General features: G+C 37.1%; 2 protein-coding genes and 1 pseudogene across 2 annotated transcripts; 2 read left to right on the top strand and 1 right to left on the bottom strand.

The window, feature by feature from the left end:
* Positions 1-11,526: 11,526 nt before the first annotated feature.
* Positions 11,527-15,862, top strand: LOC114186883 (Pentatricopeptide repeat (PPR) superfamily protein). Its single transcript, XM_028074946.2, has one exon. It carries the CDS (start codon positions 12,846-12,848, stop codon positions 15,012-15,014), a length of 2,169 nt encoding a protein of 722 aa, XP_027930747.1. The 5' UTR covers positions 11,527-12,845; the 3' UTR covers positions 15,015-15,862.
* LOC146885720 (uncharacterized) lies at positions 11,615-12,509 on the top strand (annotated as a pseudogene).
* An 822-nt stretch (positions 15,863-16,684) lies between the features above and the next one.
* On the bottom strand, positions 16,685-19,758 carry LOC114187073 (reactive oxygen species modulator-like protein). The gene is made up of 3 exons (XM_028075197.2): positions 19,601-19,758; positions 17,876-17,913; positions 16,685-17,079 (listed from the first exon to the last, which is right to left on the bottom strand). Exons 1-3 carry the CDS (start codon positions 19,743-19,745, stop codon positions 16,966-16,968), a joined length of 297 nt encoding a protein of 98 aa, XP_027930998.1. The 5' UTR covers positions 19,746-19,758; the 3' UTR covers positions 16,685-16,965.
* Positions 19,759-20,119: the final 361 nt, after the last annotated feature.

Raw genomic sequence — 20,119 nt, 5'->3', positions numbered from 1 at the left:
ATCAGGTTTTGACAACTTTTTACTCTTGGAGAGAATGTATAAAATTGTGATGCAATGGGTTATATGATAGAATGGGCAAGCAAACAAACATAAAGCAATGCTAATTTAACAATGAAATCATATATTGCATCTAATTATCAATACATAATCACAATTCCTAAAACTAGGAAAGCTAGAAAACCTAATATTTATAAACAAGAATGAACTGAATTAACATGAAAAGCTTGAATCATTTGTGCAAGAAATGTTTCGAGCATGTCACCCCACATTATTGATAGTATAAGTCTTTAGTTTCTTTAGTGATGATAGTTGATTAAATCTTCCAGTCCTTGAGACAACCAACAATCAGTTCATTAAAGCAAGAATAAAACATAAGAGTTGTAAGATCCGAGAAATTTAAATAATTAAATAAATAATTATTTAATAAATGCGGGTAGGGGGAACCTTTATGGTATTTAATGCGGGCATTTATGACATGGAAAAGTATTAGTTCAAATAGTTGAGAGTACTTGATTGTGTTAAGAGGACTTGGCTTCAAGTCTTAAGTTTGCTAATTGTTTGTTAATTTAATTGTGTTATTATTTGCTTGAGACTAGAGTAAGAATATAAAATCATAGAGAAGTAGGAAATACCAAGAAACATGAATTGGTTTAATGGTTGTGCATGCACTTGATAATTGGAAGGTCATAGGTTTAAACTTTGGTTAGAGTAAAATCATCTCATTTTTTTTATGCCTCGGGAGGTTCCACAAATGTGGACACAAAGAGGTTAATTGGACTTAATTAGGCTTTAAGGACCCAATTAAAGGGCAAAATTAATTTAATTAATTTTTAGAGCTGAAAAGTGAGGAAAATTCACTTAATTTTCGTGTGGCTGCCAACCAAGGAAGTTTAGGACCCTAAAAGTTGAGTTGGGAGAGTGTTAGAGGGTTTGGGAGATGGTCTCAAGGTTGGAGTTCAAAGGTGGGACGAATTAGGAATAGAGAGGAACGCTAAGAGAAATCATAGTAGTAGAAATTCCAGGTTAGGAGAAACTGAACTTGTTTTTTTTCTCTTTTGCAGTTTGATGTTTGGTTCTTGTTGTTTGCTCAGATGTATGAACACGTCAAAATGTTGAATGTCTTTGTTCTCCTTCCGTTGATTATTTTGTGACTTTCAGGTGTGTGAACCTGTAAGTTGGCTGGTGGGTTCTTTTTGAACCTATGTATGGACGTGCATTATAGTTTTGGGTTTCTTTTTTTTATGCGTGCATGATTTTTTTATACGTTGGCTTGGTATAGCAATTGTTGGGTTGATTTGGTGCAGTAAGTGATACAATTATAAAGGTTTGGAGTGGGTCTTTCCACGTCAATCGATGGGCAACATTAGAGTGTGTGTATGTCGGGTGTAGTTTTGATTAAAACCCTATTTATCAGAGTTTCGTAGGGGTGGGATGGAATCACTTGGTTGACAACCTTTGTACTTTTTATTCTTTGATTAAAACCTAATAACCTTGGTTAGGAGCGTGATGTAGTGTCGGTCTTTGGTTGGTTATTCACACTCATTGCACATCAAAAATTGTTATCAAAATTTAAGCGAGGAAGAGTGCATTCATTGGGTGGGGACGTATGTGTGTATTGCAGGGGTGCGTTGATTACAAATCAAATGCATAACCAAATGTTTCGAAAATGGGTTACGTTTTGGTTAGTTTTCAGTGCAGTGCTTTTGCTTCAAACTTGGTTTAATTCCATGGTAGATTATTTGATCAAGGGGCCCACTATTGAAAAAAAAAAGAAACACATTTATGGGTGTGAGGCCGTTTTGTCTCTTCCATTGTTTTATATCACTTTTAGATTCCTTTCTTTTATAGTTGTGTGGTTGCAGTACACGTGAGTGAATGGGTTTTAGCCTAGAATTTATGACATCTTTGTATCTAATGGGATCACGAAAATGAGAAAGGGTTTAGTTAGTTTTGGATTCTTCCTTGTTCATTTTAAGGGAGGTATATAATGTATTATATATCTATATCTTAAGCTATATTAGGTGTGGAATGTTTGATACACGTATATATCTGTATATATAATATAATGATAGTATAATATTATATAAAGGATTCAATTTAAGTTTTAAGATTGGATGGTAGTGGGGTATATTATATATTAACCATCCGTGAAAACCTAAGAAATAGAAGGTGCAATTACACTATTTCTCAGATTTTTCGCGCAGCAGTGACCGTCGGGCGGTGGTTTCCTGTCATTAGGCGCTAGGTCACTGGTCCTATTTCGTTGGGCGATAAGATCAAGTCGCTGGGTGACTATGATTTTTCTGGTTTGTGCAGTTTTTGTAAAACTATATTTTTCGATTCGTTAACCGTTCAATTTAGCTGAATTTTTGACAGAGGTTTCATAACATGTTGCTCTTAGTGTGAACGGTGTGATATTAGTTTGGATGTCTGTAGCTGGAGATATATGATACACATGGTTTCTGGATTGGAAGTCTTTCAAATGCACAATGATGATAAATTGTGGGCTGGACATAATGTATTTGGAATGAATAGAATGTTGTAGAAACTGTTTTGGTGTTAAATTCAATATGGCATGATTTATTGATAAAATAAAATCTGTAAGGGATTATTGTGAAACCTGAAGTGATGGTTTAATGAATTCATGATGAATGTAATTGTGTTGGATTGTGATCTAGTCATGTGATTATGACTGAATAAGCATATTTGATGTTATGGATTGTATGTTGAGTGCTTGGGGTTTTTTGGAACTTGCTCCAAAGTTCCAGAAAGGCAGTAGCAGTGACGTTACTAATGTGACGCCTAGGGCATGGGGTGTGCCGCTAAGCGATAAGGAAAAACTACAAAAAGCCTGCAATGTGTGGCACTGGCGAAAAGGGTGATTCCGCCAGGCAGAGAAGATCGAGCAAAGGATCTAGGAAAGCGCATGGCGCCTGACAGCGTGAGGTGTCCGCCAGGCGGTCTGGAACTAGACAGCGCTAGGAGACGTGTGTGATGGGCCAGGCGGTTTAGGGTGCTGAATTGGACTACGAAGATAATTCTACACGGCTTGAATTGAGGTATTGATGCGATGATTTGTTGGGGGCCCAATTACGAATGTAACTTGTATTGGGGTAACACGTGGCCACTCGAGGGTGTAGCCTGGTGGTTTTGGAAGTCCAGTGGAGTGTGGAGATCATGGCTCGTATGGCGGGGTTCCAGAAGATTGCCCTCTTCAGTTTAACCGATTGAGTTTGGTAGTCTGGGAACAACTACGGACTACGGTTTGTTTTGGGGAACTCCACTTGGAGTCGCGAATTATGGCCGTGGAAATTTATCCCGCGTGTGGACTATTAGGTAGTGGCCTGTAGTCGGAGGAGCGAGTAGACACTCGTGCAACAAAGATCGATCAATGTACTCATCAAAGGGTGTAGAATCAAGAGGCGTCCAGAGGAAGATATGAAAGTTTGGGTCCAAGTTTTGAGTGTAGTAGAAGTGTTAGGGGTTTTTAATTCTTATTATAATGTACATTGTAATGCATTTTTATTTTGAGCTTGTAACATCCTGTTAGGATATTATGGATTTTAATAACAAATAAAGAAATAATAAACAGTTTCATTTAATAATACCTCATTTCCCAAAATGCGGGAAATGTAAACTTTTATAGATTCCAATGATAAAACCAAAATCCATAATTACAAAAGTGGAATAATCCAAAAATATCTCATAGAAGCTTACAACTTATGCCAAAATCATAAAACATGAAAATATATAAACTCCCAAGCTTTTCCCCGCTCCGTGGCTAAGCCTCACCAGCACCACCTGCATCAACATCATCTGCTCACGTGTACCGCACACGCGATCATCGCCAAACACAAGCAGATAGGGTGAGCTTAACAGAATCAACATAAATTATATTCATATACATATATAAGTCACTTATATATTTCATGCAAACACACCAAATGAAATCCCTCCTTTGATTCCATATCACCTGGCCACAACCGGGTCATTCGTGTTCTACCTCTTTTAGTGATTACCCCAAGGTGACTTGCTGACATACCTATCGGCCACAACCGATAGAGCACATGCGAGAACCATTGCTACGGATCATACACCGTAACGCCAGGTGGAGTTCCCAAATACGAACACAGTTCGTAACATCCTAAGACTACCAAACTCGTCAACTATTTACTAAGGAGGGCAATCTATCTGGGCCCATCCGTACTGGCCACAACAAGCACACTCACACCGGCAACACTCACCAACCTAAACTCAACTCGAGGGATGCCATTCTGAGCTCAACTCGAGGAATGCCACGTGCTTAACCCCTATCCCGAGCTCAACTCAAGGGATACGTTCCGAGCTCAACTGAAGGAACACCAACAGTCCCACCTTTGAAGCATCACCAAAAGCCTTGTAGATCACGCATGTAGAATCTAACAACTCAAGTCTACAACATCAAAATCGCCTGGCGAGGGACGCGTACCGCTAGGCGCCAAGCGCCTCGTTTCATACTGCCTCTGCAACTATCGCCTGGCAGGACATCCTTCACCGCCAGGCGCCTCGCGTCATACAGAGCTTCTGGAATAGAAGCTATCGCTTGGCGGGTTGCACTCTGCCGCTAGGCGCCATACCAATATCTGCACAATACAGTATTGGTCTGAAGTTAGGCACTATTTATTTGCATCCAGACTCAGTTAGTCACTCAACCAAGTTCAATGGTCACATCCAAATTCTGTCGTAGTGCCCACAATGTCTCACATCCATTACAATTACTAGATCAAAAATATTAGCTTTACCTCATATTAAAATTAAAATTCTTAGCCTTAAGTTTTAGCACTCTATTTGCATCCAATGCCAGACCAGTCTCGAGTCATATGACAGTATTCCCAACATGCACCCAAACAATCCTATTCCTGCATTCTACATTGCCCTAATGTAATACCTTGATTTCCAAACCAATTTCCACAATTTATTCACCCCACTCAAACTTATCACATGTCATAGATATCGATCAACCAACACAATGAAAACAACTTCACGTAATTATTGCCTTATACATTAGTCTAACTAGTTCCTGGTTGAATTATAAATACTAATGTGTTAGTATTACTCCATTCCTTTACCACAACTTAGTAACTCTTCTCACTTCGTTTCAAGACTTAACATCCAAATAACATCTCCACAAAACTCCTCTCTAGGTATTTATTTACTTATCAATTATTTCCAACTGCCATAACTGTCTCGACACCAAAACAATCTCACAATTTACTCCCTCAGCGATGGCGCCTGGCGGCTCAACCCTTGCCGCCAGGCGGTGCCTTCTATTTTGGAAAAATTCCAGAATTTCCCTCTTTGTACAGCTCCTCCTAACAGCTTCTCATAGCACTTCTATGCCTATTCTCATCGCTCATCTCATGAACATAATAATGACCTACCAATAATCAATTTTAATTATTTTCAACCCAATAACAATTGTATCCAATTCATCCAAACTCCAATCATTCAGCATAACTCACACTCATACCATGTTCAACTCAATTGAACCCCAAACCCCACGAATTTAAGAAAAGTATAATGTTGAACCATTCTCCATCATTAAGACATGATTTTCTTCTGATCAGAATCCTCCTAGAACACTTTAACCAAATTCGAGCCAAATTGCTCGCGCCGCTTAGCGGTTCGACTGTCACCGCCAGACTCTTCATCCAAAACCCAAAAACTGGTGAAATAGCTTTGTGTCGCTTGGCGGTCGGGAGCTTACCGCCAGGCGGTTCCTCTTCAGGAACCCAAAACAGGTGAAAATCACATGTGCTGCCTAGCGGCTATGAACAGCCCGCCAGGCGATTTTTGGAAAATTTCCAAAAACTCAGAAAAACACAAACAGAACAATGGAAATGCATGCAATTCATATCAAACATTATACAGTTCATGCTCATAAATGAAAACTAACGCGTAAACTCCCATAACCTGGTTCCCTTAGCTTAAATTTGGAATTGTTGTGAATTCTTTCTTGATCCTCAATAATCTCCCTTTGGCTTTCTCTCCCAATTCAACTTTAAAGCTCCACTCCAACCTCACAACTCTTAAAATGCGTGCTCTGTTTTCTGAGTACAGTCACTGCTTGCCAAAACCTTTCTTCTTACCTCACATTGGCCTTTTAAAGGTGCCTTAAAACTAGATAATTACAAAAAACGAATTTAAGGTTTAATGGTAATGTTTATTATCATTCATTGATTCTTTATGGTCCATTTTTCAGCCACCCTTGGCTGCCCATGCATCTAGGGTTTCCCTTAACCCTTCAAATTCAAGCGAAAACCCAAAATGATCCATGCATAATCATCAAACCAATTCATGTTTCTTGCTAACGAATATAATTCAAGGATTATATCATTCCATAACAAGATCACATATTTATAAAAATATAATAACAAATAAATAACACATAATTGGCATACATAAGACTTGAACCCAAGTCCTCTCACATAATAAAGTACTCTTAGCCAATTAAGCTAGTACTTTTCCACGTCATCATCATCAACATTTAATGTCATAAAGGCTCCCACTTCCCGCATTTATTAATTATTTAATTATTTAATTAATTTAATTTTATGGGTCTTACAAAGCTCTCCCTATATGTATGTGTGGCGATGATCATGTAACTCGTTACATGGGAGCAAATGTTAATGCAGGTGAGCACGTGGATACTTAGTGCCAGAGTGGGGTCAACATGGGAATTTTTACATGGAATTATTTTATGTATTTTATGGATTATTTTTGTAATCAGTTACTATAAATTGTTTTATATTTGCAGGCGTTGAACACATTTATGGATTTTGTCTTTTAATGCTTTTAATAAAGTTTGAAATCTTCTCGCATTTCGGGAAACAACTTTGGTTATTAAATGCGTTTTATTTTAGCTTCATTTTATTTTATTTAAAATAGTAATATCCGACCGGGATGTTACAAAAGTGATGGAAAAGAATTATATTGTTAGTAAAATTCACAGAGAATTAAAAATACATTACACCCAACCCCGTAAATGAGAGAGTTAGCCACTCCTAGACAAACTGAATACAAGACTGATGTTGAAATTGAATGCCTCAATCCTTCATCCTTATGAATGCTCTTCTACCTTCTAGTGTAGAGACATCAAGTTTCTTTCTCTCCAAGTGTGTATTTGACCTATGCTAGGCCCTTTATTTATGATGTAGGATTATCTTGTTCCTTTTAGAAGATTATTGAATATGGTGATGATTGATTAAGAAAACCAAGAAAATCCCCACTGCACATTAAGATAGCAAGCTATCTAGATGTGAAGGTTCCTTTCCAAGGTTCTAGAGTAGAGAAGAAAGGATTGATTCAAAACAAATAAGAGTGGACAACACATAAAAAGAGTAAAACCCAAGTGACACACACAAAGGAAGAAGAAAGCATAAAATGGAAAGGAAAGGAATAATAAAAATGTGAGAAGCACACCACTACAAGGCTATGCTAGAAGAAGCCATGGCAACCTTGAAGATGAGTGGATGTGTGCTGCCACTTGAATCAAGATTCAAGATAAGGCTTAAAAGCATTCTCTCCTTAAGGAGGAAGACTCTCACAATGAGGGATTAGTTTATTGGATTCTCTCCTTAAGCAGGGCTAGGTTCTGTTACAATTTTATTTGGGATTAGTTTATTGGATTCTATGATATCTGGTGAAATTTGATGAGGGAGTTGTTGGGCAAGAATTAAAGAGGTTGGGATTACCTTAGGGTATAATGATATTTGCTATATAGGTCTTGCTTATATCAGTTATGGCATAGTAGAAATTATGAATTTTTGGATAAGATGGGTGTAAGGGGTTTAGGGAATTGAACCACCACTGTTGCGATTCGGAGTTAACTCCAAGTTAACATTAGAAAAGGGAATGAGTCGAGAATGGCTGTAATGATTAGAATTAAGTTAAGGAAGCAGCACTAGGGAGTGCATTGTGATGTGGTAGTGTTGAATAAGGTTGAATTAGAGAAAACCAAGTTGTACCCTTATGTGGTTGAATATAAATGAAAGTAGGAAATTGGATAGCAAGTTAGCCACTGGAAAGGAAATACCATAAACCGGAGAAAATAGCGTAAGTCGTGATGCTTATATGAGTAGTTTAATCTGTGCAGATTTGTAAAGAAACCAGTACAACGTCAATAATTATATGGCACCTGGCGGTGGCTGTTAGACCGCCAGGCGAGAGCCACAGCGTCAACGAAGTCTGGTAGGAGTTCGCCTGGCGGTGAATGTAGTTACGCCAGGCGGTTGCGGTGAATTCAGTAAGGTCCGAGCGTGGATGCGCCTGGCGGTGTGGAATTTCCCGCCAGGCGGTATCTACAATTATTGATAATTTTGAGGTGCTTGGCGGTATGGATTATTCAACTTTTGTAATCATGGATTTTGGTTTTATCTATTGAATTTATAAAAGTTTAAATTTCCTGCACTTTTGGGAAATGAGGTTTATTCATAAATGCGACGTCTTTATGACTTTATTTATTTTATTTATTTGAAATCCATAATATCTTGACGGGATGTTACAGGAACCCTTAAGTTGAGCTCAGGTTGGCGAGTGTTGCTGGGGTGAGTGTGCTGGTTGTGGCCAGTACAGATAGATCCAGATGGATTGCCCTCCTCAGCAAATCGCTGACGAGTTTGGTAGTCTTGGGACGATGCGAACTATGTTCGTATTTGGGAACTCCGTAGCAATGGTTTCCCGTACGTGCTCTGTCAGTTGTGGCCGATAGGTTTGGCAACAAATTACCTTGGGGTAATCACTAGAAGAAGTAGAACACGAAATACCTGGTTGTGGCCAAGTGGAATGAATGAGAGGGATTGGAATTCCTATGGGTTGAATGTATTGTCTATATATATATATATATATATATATATATATATATATATATATATATTTGTGTGTATATATGTGTATGCTCTTTCATATGTTTAAATCTGTTAAGCTCACCCTATCTGCTTGTGGTCGGCGATGATCGTGTGCACGGTACACGTGAGCAACTGATGTTGATGCAGGTGGTGCTAGTGAGACTTAGCCGCGGAACGGGGATAGCATGGGAGTCTTTTTAATTATTATGTTTTAGAAAGAATTTGTAAACTCCTATGAGACCTTTTTGTTTATTATTTCAATTTTATAAACTATGGTTTTGAAATTTTATGTGGATTATATTGTACGTTAATAAAAGTTTAAAATTTTCCCGCATTTTGGGAAATGAGGAATTACTTTAAATGCGATTGGTTATTTAATTAATTCCATTTTATATTATTAAATCCGTAATATCCTGTTGGGATGTTATAATAGGCACAATGTCACATAATACCTCATCCTTAAAATTGCCTATTGAAAAGTTAATGAGGACTTGTTTAGTTACTTTTATTTCTTCTTCCTTAAGCCATGATAACTTGTAGGGTTTGGCATGAGGAATGATTTTCAAGCTAAACGTATCCACCACCCTTGGGCTAGCCATATTTACCCAACTTCCACTATCTATGATGAAGGGACATATCTTGTCATTGATAAGGCACCCTCCATGAAAAAGGTTTTGTCTTTGAGAAGGATCAAGTTCTTTGGGAACTTGCCCTAGTTGGCGCCTTACCATTAACAATCCACTTTAGTCCTTTCAATTGAAGAAGAAGAAGTGTGGGAAGAAGTACTTTAGGGGGAAGGAGAAGAAAAATGTTCACTCTGATCATCACTCTTCTTTAAGATCATTGTCCTCTTGATTGGGCAATTCAATGCAATGTGTTTATATCCTAAACATTTAAAACATTTAATGGAACTTGATCTTTGAGAAGTGGAATGGTGAGTGTGACCACTTGGTGACTTATTTTTACTTGATGGTGCTTGGTGAGACTTAGAAGGAGATTTATCATGTTTCTCTTTAGCTTTTCCCTTCCATGAGTGACTATAGTAGTGGTTGGATGAGTAACTCTTCCTTGCCCTATTATTTCCTTTCAAATGAGTTTCAATCCTAAGGGCAAGTGTGAAAACATTTTGAAGAGTGGAGTACTCATACAACTCTACTTGGTCTTGTATGTCTCTCACAAGACAATTCACAAACTTTTTCATTTTTTTCTTTGTTAGTTTCTTTTATTCCAACCCTAAACATTTGAGACTCTAATTCTTTAAAGTACTCACTCACACACATAAAATCTTGGTGAAGCCTTTGGAGCTTCAAAAGAAGTTCCTTCCTATAGGAGGGAGGAACAAATCTAGCGGGCATAAGAGTTTTAATGTCCATCCAAGAAGCTGCGGGTGGCCCTTGGTCAAAACTTTTACAAACTTTATGCCACCAAATTTTGACATACTCCAAAAATCCTAACACTACTAGATCAACTTGTGCTTGATCCTTTACATGATTTTCATTGAAAATTTGTTCCACTTGAGCTTCCCAATCAAGATAGATTTTGGGATCACATCCACCATAGAACTTAGGAATCTTTGGAGTTTCCTTCTTTTATGATGTTTGGCGTCTAGAATACTCTCTTTGGAATGGTTGCAATTGTTGTTGAATTTGTTGTTGCATTTGTTGCATGTAAACTTGAAGGGTTCTTTCTTGTTGTCCTCTATCTTCTTGTCTCTTAAGCTCCATTTCTTGTAAGATTTTACCAATGTCTACCAATACACCTTGATTGGCCATGGGAGTCACCATCTCACTTTTCTACAACAAAACTCAAAATCCGAGAAAAGAAGGTGTTATTAACAATTGGTAACCAAACCCGAGATTAAGTATGGTCCAAAGAATTCACCCAAGTGTTTAGATCACTTTCCCCCAAAGCAACAAGGCAAGGTTACACTCAAATCCACCAAAAGGAGTGAAATACTTTTAAAGTTTTTAAAACCTTCTCAAACACAAACTCAAGTGGGTCGACCACCAAACTGAAAAGAGAACAAAGGAAGAAAACCACTAAGACAAAACAAAGATTACTTAAGGACAAGCAAGAAAAGCACAAAGCCGAGGAAGTTAAACTCTAATGAAAGGAAATTATGTGACAACTTTTACCAAAACAAACAAGAAAAGCATATTTAAAGACTCTATGGAAAGTACTTGAACATGCCACACCAAGTCTTAAATCATGCATATACTAAGAAAGATAATAGCCAAGTTAAGAATGGAACTAATTAGCAATTATCACCCACAATTTTAATATGAAAACTAATAGCATAACACCTAATCAAAATTGAACTTTTGGTTCACCAAAGAGCAAGTTTGCCCTTGAAAAAATGAGTAAAAAGGTGTTAAGATTTTTCTTCTTTCACAAGTTTCATAAGATAGAAAGACAATGTTTTTACGTGACTTGGACAATTAGTTCCTCAAATTTTAGGCCAAAATCAATTTCAAGGAGCATATATCAAGCAAGACATAAAATGAATGCCATATTCAAATACTTGGAATAACAAGAACAAGAAAACTTCAACCTAACATATGACATATGACTCAAGCAAAAGTTGAACACATTTATGACTTCCATGGGCAGAATATTGGTTCAACACGACATATCATGAGTCAACAGGTACTGCCCCATTTGAAGCGGTGTACGGACATAGACCTCCCCTAATTGTGCGGAGTGTACCGGGGGAAGTCAGAGTGGAAACAATGCAAAAGGAGTTATTGGATCGGGATGAGGCTTTAAAGAAGCTAAAGAATCACTTGTTGAGAGCTCAAGGTCGAATGAAGGTTTAAGCTGATAACACAAAACAAATATAAGCTTCGAGGTAGGAGAAATGGTATTTTTGAAGCTCAAGCCACATACAGAATTCGGTGGTGGCCAGGATATGCCCGAAGTTGAGTGCTAGGTATTATGGTCCTTTTCAAATTCTGGAAAGGATAGGTGAGGTTGCTTATCGTTTAAAATTGCCCCCATCATCAAGGATACATCCTGTTTTTCATGTGTCCCTCCTCAGGAAAGCAGTGGGGGACTAAAAGACAAGGGAAGAATTACCTACCGGGTTAGAGGATGATGATGCTGAAATAATTGAACCCCTGTCGATTCTAGCTTCCTGCAGTGTTATGAAGAAGGGAGAACGAATGAATCAATGACTCGTCCATTGGAAGGGAAAAACCACATAAGAGGCTACATGGGAAGATGAAGTTTACATTAGAAGTCAATTTCCTGAAATCGGTCTTGAGGACAAGACAATTCTTCAAGAGGAGAGTACTGATAAGGCCCAAAGAATAAGTGGGCTCCCTCAACAACAAGCCCACGATGGTATCAAGGCACGGTGGGGAAAGTGTACGTGAGAAAGAAGGATCCAAGGGGTGAGGTGGCAGGTAGTTAGAAGAAAGAGAAATCAGGAGGGGAATGGGGGGAGATTCTATTTGATATTCAGTTTTGCAAAGTGTCAGGGGGGAAGTTTTTTGGCAAAGAGAGGAGAGGAACCATAGGTGTTGCTCCAGAGAGGAGCGTAGCTCTGGGTGGGATTTGTTATCCTTCTATTTCACGTTTTCGTTTACAGTATAATAAATACATCAATGTGTTTTTTCTTCCTCATTTCCTTATTTCTAAACTTTTAAGGAGTGGGTATGTATCAATCATTTACTTCCTCTAGCTAAAGGGGAAAAATAGAAATTCACAAAACAAATTTTCTGATGATGAAAGAAGAGTTAAGGAAATTTCCAACACCTTATGCTGTCGAAAGTCCAAAGCAAATATAAATTACAAAAGGGTATCAAAGGCATTGAAATGCAATACATAATTCTGTTTTGGGAATACATCAAATTGTGATTCTATGGCGGTTCTATGTCGTTGTTGATTAGTTGAAGTTATAGATGCCATGATTGGTTTCTTCATAATAGCTAGTTTGTAATATTAGATGACCCAATTCCTATGCAATGCATGTACCCCTTTCAAGTTCAAACCTTTCGCAACCTTCTCAAAGTTTGCATAGCCCAAAGAGACCTCATAACAGGCAAAACCCTCCATGCCCTTTACTTCAAGTCTCTCATCCCACCCTCCACCTACCTCTCCAACCACTTCACCCTCCTCTACTCCAAATGTGGTTCCCTCCACAGTGCCCAAACCTCCTTCCACCTCACTCAACACCCCAATGTTTTCTCTTACAACACCCTCATCAATGCTTATGCAAAACACTCCCTTATCCATCTTGCCCACCAGCTGTTTGATGAAATTCCCCAACCAGACATAGTCTCTTACAACACCCTTATAGCTGCCTATGCTGATAGGGGTGAGTGTGGGCCGGTGTTGAGGCTCTTTGAGGAAGTTAGAGAGCTCGATTTAGGCCTTGACGGGTTCACGCTGTCTGGCGTGATTACTGCCTGTGGTGATGATGTTGGATTGGTTCGGCAGTTGCACTGTTTTGTGGTGATGTGTGGGTATGATGGTTATGCTTCTGTGAATAATGCAGTGCTCGCTTGCTATAGTAGGAAGGGGTTTTTTAATGAGGCGAAGAGGGTGTTTAGGGAGATGGGGGAGGGTGGGGTCAGGGATGAGGTTTCGTGGAATGCAATGATTGTGGCATGTGGGCAGCACCGGGAGGGATTGGAGGCGGTGGGATTGTTTATTGAGATGGTTAGGAAGGGTTTGAAGGTTGATATGTTTACCATGGCAAGTGTTTTGAATGCATTTACTTGTGTAAAGGATTTGGTTGGGGGCATGCAGTTTCACGGAATGATGGTTAAGAGTGGGTTCCATGGGAATTCACATGTTGGGAGTGGGTTGATTGATTTGTATTCTAAGTGTGCTGGTGGCATGGTGGAATGTAGGAAGGTGTTTGAGGAGATTTGTGCACCTGATTTGGTTCTTTGGAACACGATGATCTCTGGGTTTTCTCAGTATGAGGACTTGTCTGAAGATGGCCTGTGGTGTTTCCAGGAGATGCAGCGGAAAGGTTTTCGTCCGGATGATTGTAGTTTTGTGTGTGTGACCAGTGCTTGTTCTAATTTGTCATCCCCTTCTGTGGGAAAACAGGTTCATGCATTGGCTATCAAATCTGACATTTCTTATAATCGCATTTCAGTGGATAATGCTCTTGTAGCTATGTATTCTAGATGTGGGAATGTTCAGGATGCAAGAAAGGTGTTTGATACAATGACACAGCATAACACGGTGTCTTTAAACTCGATGATTGCTGGCTATGCACAGCATGGTGTTGAAGCTGAGTCGCTTAGGCTTTTTGAACTGATGCTGCAGAAAGACATTGCACCAAACAGCATAACCTTCATATCTGTTCTTTCTGCGTGTGCACACACAGGAAAAGTTGAAGAGGGTCAGAAATATTTCAATATGATGAAAGAAAAATTTGGGATTGAACCAGAAGCAGAACATTTTTCCTGCATGATAGATCTTTTGGGTCGAGCAGGCAAGCTCAGGGAGGCTGAGAGGATTATTGAAACAATGCCATTTAACCCTGGTTCTATTGAATGGGCTTCTTTGCTTGGTGCGTGTAGGAAGCATGGAAATGTGGAGCTAGCAGTGAAAGCAGCCAATGAGTTCCTCCGGCTGGAACCTTATAATGCTGCTCCATATGTAATGCTTTCAAATATGTATGCAAGTGCCTCCAGATGGGAAGAGGCTGCAAACATTAAAAGGATGATGCGGGGGAGAGGAGTGAAGAAGAAACCAGGTTGTAGTTGGATAGAGATAGATAAGAAGGTTCATGTCTTTGTGGCCGAAGACACTTCACATCCAATGATAAAAGAGATTCATTTGTACATGGAGGAATTGTTAAGGAAAATGAAGCAAGCAGGGTACGTACCTGATATAAGATGGGCATTGGTGAATGCTGAAGAGATAGAGAGAAATGAGAGAGAAAGAAGGTTATTGAATCACAGTGAGAAGCTGGCAGTTGCATTTGGCCTAATCTCCACTGAAGAAGGAGTGCCTATATTGATTGTGAAGAACCTAAGAATTTGTGGTGATTGCCACAATGCCATCAAACATATTTCAGCCATCACTGGCAGGGAAATCACTGTTAGAGATACTCACAGGTTTCATTGCTTTAAGGAAGGGCAATGTTCCTGCAGGGACTATTGGTGACGAAAAACAATCAGTATTTCTATTTCAGTGGGAAAGTGTTATACTACTACCTTACTAATTACACACCTGTGTCAAGTTTGGGTAAACACTTTTTCAGTAGAAGTTTTTCACACCAGAGCTTATATCATTAGCTTGACTTTGAAGCTTACTGAAATAAGTTAAAAAGAACTTAATTTAGTAAGATTCATTGTGGTAGGAAGGCCATAAACGTTTAGGTGACAAAAGGTTATGGTTTCAATGAACATTTGGGTTATCAACTTTACTTTTTCCCAAGTATAACCATCCAAAAGACAGATTTCAATCTGCTGAAAGTTCTTGCTTTATATCTTAGGTGAATAATTCAGTCATTGCATAGGTCCCTTTTTTCCTTTGTTTTCCTTACTTGTGACTAGATTAGCCAAAGCATTAGACTTTTGGGTGTCCATTCCTCCACTAGCCATTGTTTTTTATGTCTTACACCTGATGATTAAACGAAAAAGCCAAAGGCTCTCACCATAAGTAAGATCAAGTACATTTGAGGATACCTTACCACAAAAAAGTAGTCATTGATGTTGTAGAGCAGAACAGAAGGTTTTATAAACTCCACACCAAATCTAGTACTTCTAATGTCAGACTCAAGATCTTTACTTTGAATTGGATTTGTTTGGGATTCAATTCTGTTGTGATGCTCATCTAGTTGATCGACTCATGTTTGTGATCCTGGGGATTCTGAAAGAACAAATTATTCATTGATTATGTATTATTCTGAAATGACGACTTATAGGACTTTCCTTTTGAAGAAAGCAATTGCGCCGGTGTCATCTATTTCTACCTTCTTATACCGTAGCAATGCATTTGAATTCATTTTCTGTTAGTCTTCATTCGAGAATCATTAATTAGATCTTATTCAGAAAAGTTTGTTATGTACAATATACTGATTAATTAATACAAAATAAATTATCTGTGGTAATTTTGTTTTAATGAGAAAGTGACTTACAAATTTGAAACTTTGGCATCCGTGATCTTCTGCTCAATGAATTGTGTAATCATTTTTAAAAAAAGACCCTTTCCTTTTCTTCTAAAAAATAAAACATTGTTCTCTGTAATACAGTACCCAATGGCATATACACGTTTTTAAATTATTTGAACTGTAGTGTTTAAATTATCCAATCAAGTTTTTTTTTTTTAATATCTTCATGAAAACTAGTCTCATGATAGAATTGATTTTCCATAAATTAGTGAGAGAAGTGTATACAACTTCCTGGCAGGTTGATTCATTTACTTAAAATTGTAGTTCATTCAGTATTTAAGCAAGAAATAAACTAAGAAATATACTTACGTTTGAGTTTAATTTTGATACATTGTAGATATAAATAAGTTGTCAATCAATTAAAGTATAACTTTAAAAAGTGAATTTCACAAAATAGATTAAATGAATTCAACTTTTTTTTTTTCTATTTCTCCGGCACCAACTTCTCCAAATCCCATCTTTTAAATGAATTTGGACATACTTCATACTTAACCAATAATTTATCTGGCACTAGTTACTATTATATACCAATTTCTGGCCAGAAATAGTGGGATCGACCCAATGAGCATCTCAATAACAAGTCTAGAATTACTGTTGAGTGAGTATTTGTGGAAGGACATGAGAGCTTAAAGACATTAAGTAAGATGAACACAACACCATCAACCCACACATCTTCACTCCTTTTTTATTGCAAGAGCAATTCACCGTCTCAGATGAAAGTGAGGAATCAAAAGTAGGAGAGCCCTAGTAAAGAAATTTCAACAGTACAGCTCAGAGATAAACAAATGGGAATTTTCATAGGAGTAGTGCCATGAAACCTTTTCCATGATCCAGAAAATAATACTACTAGTAACAAAAAAACAGGAAATCCCTGGTCTACTCATACTTTATAAGGGCAGCAACCAAAGAAATGTATGTAGGGGAAAGGTCAAATCTTTATCCTCAATATGATTTTCCACAATGTATCAAGCTTCCAGCACCCAAGAAAAGACCAAAAATAGCAGCACTTCCAAGTGTAGTTTGTCCAATATGCCTAATTTTCATTAGTCCAGGCACCTGCATACAAATCAATGCACTAATAGATAGGAATGCTGCTTTGTATCATAGAGGAACTCATTTTTACTTTTATGATACTGTGTATAAATATCAGCACAAAGGATTCAAGATGTAAGTTTTGACAACCGGTATACTTCTCTTCAGTTTTTTTTACCGAGTTTGTTGCCAGCAGCAGTGTGTGTGCATTGCTGGAAAGTTTGAGGCGGGTTGATAAACAGCTGGGAAATACACCGTTATGTTGGGGAAAAATAGGCCAGCTATTGGGAGGATCTCAGCCTAAACTTTAATAACATGGAGAATTTCTGAATTACGTGTTACACACACTTTACATCTATATTTTAATAAAATTATTACAAGGTTATAAGACCTGTTTGTAAAGGATTTTTACACTATTTTCCAACCATAAACAACTATTTATGATGAGTTTGTTTACTTTTACAATAACTACCTTGAAAGTCATATTACTGATGACTTCTGATTGGTTGACAGTGTAATTTTTACACAGGGTGTGTTTAGAAATTTACTATACGTTAGGTTTTACTATAAGCATTTGTTCTTGTGTAGTCTCAGCTAACAAAAAAACATAAAAAGCGTTTTTCATATAAAATTTAAAAATGTTTTTCATATAACATAAGGCATTTTGTTTGTATATCATACAAAAAAAATTTAAAAATGTCTTTCATATAACAAAAGGCACGAGGAAGAGTATGAAAAATCTATTGTAATAAAAGGAAAGCCAAACTAAAGTTGCAAATAATATTATTCTTGAAGTTCAGGACGAGACCACAAAGCATACCTTATACCTAATAGCCTCATATGTTCCATACACAGCACCTGCAATAAAGCTAAAAGATTAGACAACGGTGTTGTACAACTTTTCCATGTTGAGTAAATTGAATCTATTGGACAACCAAGATGATCTTACTCTATAAATGCATTTGACTATAAAATTCCAGCAGTTACACAACCACTTGGCTGACAATATGGAACGATGCACCCAGATCCCTTCCCTCTCTTCTAGGCAAAATTTCAAGACTTCAAAATTCTGTTTGTCTGGAGTTGAGAGACTTCCATACAAATGTTGGGTTATATATTTTTTTTATATATATATGGGTTATAGTTATAGGCATGGTCATTAAGAAATTGTGGTTCTATATGGTTATATAACATTAGTCTTACACATATAAGACCTTAGACACCACTTTTACACCAAAACCTTAAGGCAATGTTGTTATGGGTCTTTATTTTTATATAGTGTTTAACTTTATTTATTCTATCCAATGTGGGACTTTTTGACTCACACTTGGACTATTCCCAACAACAAATGCCTTCTTGTAACAACCTTTTTGTGAAAAAAAAAAAAAACAGAGTAATGTTCTACTTTAAAATCCCCAAGGTCCAGGAATATAAAATATCTCTAGAACCACTACAATAAAATACATCCCAAAAAACAGAAAGAGAGCTAAAATATCCGACCAACCAATATCAAATTTATATATTCAATCACAAAGGCGCATAAACTGGTGCGGAGAGGGTAAAGGTAGGCAAAATTTAAGAAAAAGTGAGTGGTGAAACTCAAACCTGGTATCAGCTAGTTCCAAAAGATATCCCTAACACTAAACGACTAAAATTCTTGGTTTAAAATAAAATTTTTTTTTACTGAAGAATAATTAGTTCATACTGAAAATGAAGAGCAAGTGAAAATCAAATCTGTTGGTCAGACAAGTTTATACACCATAGTCCATACATTATATAAAATATTTATGAATAATGGTCTCTTTAGTTTTAAGAAATCATATTCTATTTCTGTTTCGTCCTTCACAAAAACAGTGTGTTAGGATAGGCATAAATAAGCATTGATACTCATAAAATCACATCAAATGCGTTCAACAATGCAGAAACCAGGGGACACAAACATGCTGACAATTACAAAAAACTATGTACAAATCTTGGAAAACAGAACCATTTGGTTACAGAAAATTCATTTCATCTCTCCTTTTTCAAAAGTTTGCACAAAAACCACTATGATAAATAAATTAAAAAAAAAAAAACAAGAAAACATTCTCGTAACAAAAATAAAAAAGTTTTCTCAACCCATTGCCGAAATATTTTCTAACATTTTCTGAAAACCAAGAAAACTCTTCAATTCCACTCCAACACAACATCATCGGCGCCAAGGACACAGCACCTGAAGCTTTAAGAACACTTGTCCAAACTAAACATACACTAATAGAAAGAACCATTCTCTAATAAAATACAAACTAAACATACACTCAGAGAAAGAACAATTCTCTAACAAAATACACAAGTAAACCATCAAACTTCATTTTATTTCAAAGCAAATCTAAAACAAACCAAAAAGAGTTAAAAGACCGGGCCTACACAATAAGAAACAGGTAAAGCTAACACATATAACACTATATATAATAAGTTTTGAGAAATACCATCGAAATGGAACATAAATAAAGCCTAAGGTAACAGTAACAGTACAAGGTGAAGAAAAGGGATATATGAGACTGACCGACAGCGCCGCCCACAGCACCACCCATAGCGGCGCCAGCTACGACACGAGTGAGGCAACTGTCCCTTGCCATTTGAAGTCCGAGGTAGACACTAGAGAGGGTTTTGGGAGAAAATAACCTCTTAAAGGGAAAAACCAAACTCATGGGTTGCTTCTTTCTTTTATAATCCCTTGCTCCTTTTGTCAAAGGATGCGTCAAATTAAATTTTAGATTTCTCTTAATTTAGATTTAATTCTTCACCAAGTCTTAAAATTATTACTTTCAATTAACATTATTATGTATGATTAGACCTCACTTTTCTTCTTTAAATTTCTAATCAAAGCTAGGGATATTATCACTAAAATTAATAAAATAATCCATATAATTATATTCACACGAAAATTCATGTTTTTTTATAATAATAAAATTATTATTGATATTTTATGGTACAATCGGAAATATAAATATTATCCGTATTTTTTAAATATTTATATGTAAAGTAAATTTTGATTCAAGTTAAATATAACTTTACAAATACG

The sequence above is a fragment of the Vigna unguiculata genome, chromosome 6, assembly GCF_037176805.1.
Source record: "Vigna unguiculata cultivar grain cowpea cultivar isolate G323 ecotype 2 chromosome 6, ASM3717680v1, whole genome shotgun sequence".
Taxonomy (NCBI): Eukaryota; Viridiplantae; Streptophyta; class Magnoliopsida; order Fabales; family Fabaceae; genus Vigna; species Vigna unguiculata.
The sequence above is the reverse complement of the archived record's forward strand: the minus strand, read 5'-3'. Positions and strand labels throughout refer to the sequence as shown.

Coding starts and splice junctions, on each gene's coding strand:
- LOC114186883 (XM_028074946.2), top strand. CDS start 12,846: ATGCAATGCATGTACCCCTTTCAAGTTCAAACCTTTCGCAACCTTCTC.
- LOC114187073 (XM_028075197.2), bottom strand. CDS start 19,745: ATGAGTTTGGTTTTTCCCTTTAAGAGGTTATTTTCTCCCAAAACCCTC. Junction 17,914..19,600: donor TGCTGTGGGCGGCGCTGTCG/GTCAGTCTCATA, acceptor GCTTTATTGCAG/GTGCTGTGTATGGAACATAT. Junction 17,080..17,875: donor ATGAGGCTATTAGGTATAAG/GTATGCTTTGTG, acceptor ATTTGTATGCAG/GTGCCTGGACTAATGAAAAT.